This window comes from Etheostoma cragini, unplaced genomic scaffold, assembly GCF_013103735.1.
Source record: "Etheostoma cragini isolate CJK2018 unplaced genomic scaffold, CSU_Ecrag_1.0 ScbMSFa_704, whole genome shotgun sequence".
NCBI lineage: Eukaryota > Metazoa > Chordata > Actinopteri > Perciformes > Percidae > Etheostoma > Etheostoma cragini.
Window position 1 is genome coordinate 1 of NW_023269322.1, and position 5042 is coordinate 5042.

The 5042-nt window shown below is 43.2% G+C and overlaps 1 protein-coding gene across 1 annotated transcript; it reads right to left on the minus strand.

Moving 5' to 3' along the window:
• Positions 1-396: 396 nt before the first annotated feature.
• Positions 397-4618, minus strand: LOC117941409 (ESF1 homolog; the record flags this gene model as incomplete). Its single annotated transcript, XM_034866437.1, has 4 exons — positions 4406-4618; positions 3218-3332; positions 1559-1760; positions 397-650 (listed from the first exon to the last, which is right to left on the minus strand). Coding segments are annotated over exons 1-4 (708 nt in total), but the record flags the coding sequence as incomplete, so codon positions are not given.
• Between the last annotated feature and the right edge of the window lie 424 nt (positions 4619-5042).

Genomic DNA, 5042 nt, shown 5'->3' on the forward strand with positions numbered 1-5042 from the left:
ACCAGAGTCCTCAGATTGGACAGATAGTCTAGCTAGCTGTCTGGATTTACCCTGCAGAGACCTGAGGACCAGGTAACCCTCGTGTTACGAGTTTGTTGTCGTCTTTTTCGACCATTTGTTGCTTTTTCCCCGATGATTTTGTCACTTTTTCAACGTTTGATGACATTTTCTGAGCCTATTAAAATTTTGTGGCTTTTCCCCAAAATTTTGAACGCTTTTTTTTTTTTTTACATTTGTCACTTTTCTTGACATTTTTGTTACTTTTTTCAACATCTTTTCACATTTTTGTCACTTTATTTGACATTTCTTCACATTTTAGCCACTTTTGACATTTTTCTCTTCTTTTTTTTAAGTTCTTATACTGATCGTATTTTCTCCAAATCCTACAAAACTCACAAAACACCCAAATTCAACGGCAGCAGTGAACTGGTTATTCATGGCGTCATGTCTCCCGGTACCTGGCACCCAGGTGATCTCCATCTCCATGTCCCTGTCCTCGTGCAGCTTCGTCTCCTTGTCCTGGATTCCTTTCAGCAGCTCTCGGTACTTTGAGATCTGACCCTCGCTTCTCTTCTTCTTACATCTCTTCTCCTCCTTCTTCTCGGGTTTCTTCTCCGTATCCACGACGTCGGGCTCCGCCGGCCGTTTAGCTACAAACACACACAACAACAGACACCAGAGAATGAATCAGTCATGTACATTTACATGTCCACTGTTTGATACGTGTCACGTAAACAGAGCATTCTGTTTGGATATTCAGATTAAAGGGCCCACATTATGAAGACAAAAAGAATAATATTTTTCTGGGATTTTGGGGGTTATTTGGTGTCTCTGGTGCTTCCACACGCTTACACACTTGTGAAATAACCACCCATGGTGAGTGAGATCTGGTTTCTGAGTGTCCTCTGATCCAGTTTCTGAATGGCCTCTGATCCAAGACCACCTTTGTCAAGTCCAAGACCAGGACTAGTCGAGTCCAAGTCAAGACCAAAGAGGTTCGATTCCGAGTCAAGAACGAGTCCAAGACAGAAATAAAGGTCTTGCGCATGACATTATCAGGACAATCAATTTGGGTTATTTGTTGGTATACAAGGAAAAACTGTGTCACAATGCCCCCCCCCCCCCCCCCCATCATATCATCTAAACTAATCTAAAGAAAACAGAATGACATATGGTGTAATATCATCAATATGGTGACAATATCAACATAATAAAGACACCTGGACTCAGTCAAGACCAGAAGACATATTTGGCAAGACCAGTGGCCGAGACCGAGACAAGTCTGAGTCCAAATACTAACGAGACCGAGACAAGTCCAAGACCATAGAAAAACGGTCTTGAGTCCAAGACTGGACCCGAGTACTACAGCCCTGCTACAAGCTGGTGTAAAGGATCTGGAGTAAGGTGAACGGGGTGGATGCCGAACCCCGATAAGTTCCGAAAAACCCAAATTGGCTCCGATCCGATACTGGGATCGGGACATCCCATAATATGTGCATGTACGCGTAGCGGGTGAAGAGCAACAACAAGGTTAGGGTGTCTCTGGATTCTGTCTCACCCTCGGCTGCTGCTGCGTCTTCGTCTCCACTCTCCGGCGCTCCGAACTGGAACCCTCCTCCCTCGCCGTCCTCTCCGTCCTCGTCTTCGCTGGACGAGGCCAGGTAGGCGTTGAAGTCCATCGCCAGCAGCTCGTCCTTGTTGAACTTCCTGTTCAGCGCCGTCACGCGCTCGTTGTCCGTCTCGTCCCACGTCAGCTGCACCTGATTGGGTCAACACAGCAGCTAAGTCTCCGTCCGCGTGTCTGTCCAGTTATCTGAAGTTTGGTAAATAAACTCATGTGAATAAATCTGGTGAAAGCGTGTTTCCATCCAACGGCTTTAAAGCCGATAAAAACCTGGAGATGGCGTCACATGACGCTGTTTTAGGGTCAAATTGGTGTATGCAATTGATTTGAGACGTTGTAGTGTCTCTAGACAAAATGGCTGCCGTCTCCATCACATGATCACTATGGGACAGGTTGTCCTGGAGCTCATGTTCCAGCTGACAGGCCACATCGAGCTATAATAAGAAAACTATCAACACGTCGCTATGACTATGCAGATGCAACTTGTCTCTTATTGCGCCCCCCCCCGGCACCGCTGCCAGACTCTATTTTGGAGACATGTCTCTCTGTCTGAGCGTCTTCCATTGTCTCCGCAGGACGTCCCACGTCTCGTCCTAACCTCTGTCGGCCATTTCCTTCACGAGTTCCTGATGAATTAAATCCAGGAAGTCTCTCGTCTCCTCGTCCGTCCACGTCCATCTGTCTTTGTCCCCCTTCACCCCCCCCCCATGTGTGCAGATAGAGAGGAAATACTGGGGGAATGAACTACATCTTCTTCTTCTGCGTTTCGTGGCGGGTTGCAACCATAAAATGACCTAAAACTTAATCGCAATTCATTATTTATTCAACAAATAAGGTTTCCTTCACCTAGAGAAAATCAGATGAGACCGAACTGATCTCCTCTGAGTCGATATTCATTAAATTAAATCTTATTTTACTGTTTCCAGAAGGCGTTTTTCACTCAGTATCACTTAACCCTCGTGTTGTCTTCCCTTTTTACCATGAACTAGCACATCCAGCTCAAAATTGAATATTCTTTTGTGCTTTTCCGATGTTATCGCCGGTTTTTTTTTCTGATTTATTTCTCACTTTTTTCCAGCTTTAGGTGTTTAAAAAAAAAAAAACCTGAGCTGGTTTAATAACAGGTTTCTCACTTATTCTTAGAATTCATGGACAACAACCCTCATTTATATCAGGTTATACACAAGTTTTGAGTTAAAAAGGCAAAAATTATGAATTATTTTGACTGACAGTTAAGATCAGAGGATGTTGAGTGGATCTCAGATGGTTAGACGTCAAAGTTTAGTCCAGAGACTGTTTGGAAACCATTAAAAAAAAAAACAATTGAAATGCTATAAGATTAAATAAAACACCCAAAAAAATTCATTGAAAATAATCCTTCATTTTACCTGAATGTTTTATGGAATCATCCATGTTATTATTGGGTAATTTGGTGGAAAGTAAACCATATTCCTGATGTAAAACACAACACAAGGGTTAATTTGGATAAAAACGAGTGGATGGAAACACATCTACAGTCTCACACACACACATCCGTCCCTTCGTCTGGCTTTAACCATCCGCATAACTCGAGTCCTAATTTTGTCTTCTTACCTTTGAGGTTGCGTTTGCGGACGAGGTGAACAGCTTGGGCGTGTAGTCCGAGAGATTCACGTCCGTCGCCGCGTCTTTCGGCTCCTCCTCAAACCTGACATCATCCGGAATAAACCTGTTGGAGACAGAATCGATGGCCGGTTTAAGTCATTGTTTTATAGATTAACGGGGCGGGCTAATTCTGCATGTGTAACTCTGGAAAAAGTTTTTCTTCTCGCTCTCAAAACCAAAACAATTTCTTGCTCTCGGAGAAATAACTGCTGACAGCGGATTAACGTCCTCACAGCGCTGGGCCGGCTCCAACAACTGGAGAAATACCGATAATCCCAAAGCAAAAAGCTCGCCGACTAATTTCTTATGCTGCACTGTAACTTTTATTCTTGTGTTTTAGATGTTATAATGTTTTTATTTTTAACTGTCTACTCATGTGTTTTATCGGTTTTTAATGCTCATGACACTTGTGTTTTATCTGATTTATGAATTTGTTTGCGGACGAGGAATAAGTGTAAAGGTTGTGTAATAGAGAGAAAGAAAGACTCGAGGGGGAAGCACTTTAAAGAAAAAGTGTACATGTGTAGTGTCGTTAAGTAGACACGAAAGGCAGCGCTAGATCGGCTTAATCAGTGAGAAGAAGAGTCCAAGGAGACGAAAGATAACGTCTCTACAAATAGAGTCGTGGAGGGTAGAGACACTGAGGGGGATCACCAAAGGCAGCACTAACTTGGACAAAATAGTGAGAAGATGGTCTCAAGTTTGCACTTGTGTTTTATCTTTATTATGATTTTTTTATTGAGGATCCATGTGTTTTATCTGTTTAACTGATTTTGTGTGAGGCACTTTGAATTGCCGTCTCGCCTCGCCTCACAGAGCCCTACGCCGTGCGGCGCTGCAGGTGGAGCCGGTTAAAAGACACATCCTCACACGTCACGCCTGCAGTGTCGCCAAAGCATACGTTAACCCTTGAGTTGTCTTCCCGTCTCCCAAAAAAAACAAACATTATTATCACTTTTTCTGACATTTTTGTCACTTTTTCCAATGTTGTAGCTGCTTTTTTTTTGACGTTTTGTCAAAGTTTTTTGATTTTTTTTAGTTGTTGACATTTTCAGCGCTTATTTAATTAACTGAAAACGGGTGAACTTTGACCCCTGGACATCACGAGGGTTACATGTGTGCGGTGTCCCGTCTCACCGGAGGTCGAGGACGGAGCAGCTGCTCTCGTACTCGAAGCCGTCACACTCCTGGTAGATGTGGGCGGCGGTGTCGGCCGAGTCGCACTCCACCACGCCGTAGAAATACTTCAGCCGCTTGAACTGGTAGTCACGCATCCGCTCTCTGTAGCCTCTGAGAGGACAGACACACACACACACACACACACACACACACACACACACACACACACACACACAGGACACAAGACAGTTATTAAATACAATAACAGAAAAAAGCAAAGAGACAATGTATAAAACAGATAAATAGAAACATGGAAGCAATTTCAACTGGACAGGCGGCCCCCAACACACACACACAAACACACGCGCGCACACACACACACACACACACACACACAATGTCCAGGGGAAGAACACACACTGCCTCATCAGTCTAAAATGTGTGTGTTTTATGACGTCCATGATGAAAGCTACCAGCAACAACTAGAGCCTACTAAGGCTGATATTGATACAAATATTTGGTTATTTAAAAATCTGATATATCGGTCGATGTAGTATATATAATTTAAAAAAACAATATCCTGAAATGCATAACAAAAGAAACAGATTTCCCTAACATTAGTTATTTATGAGTTCTCACTAAAATAACATGATAA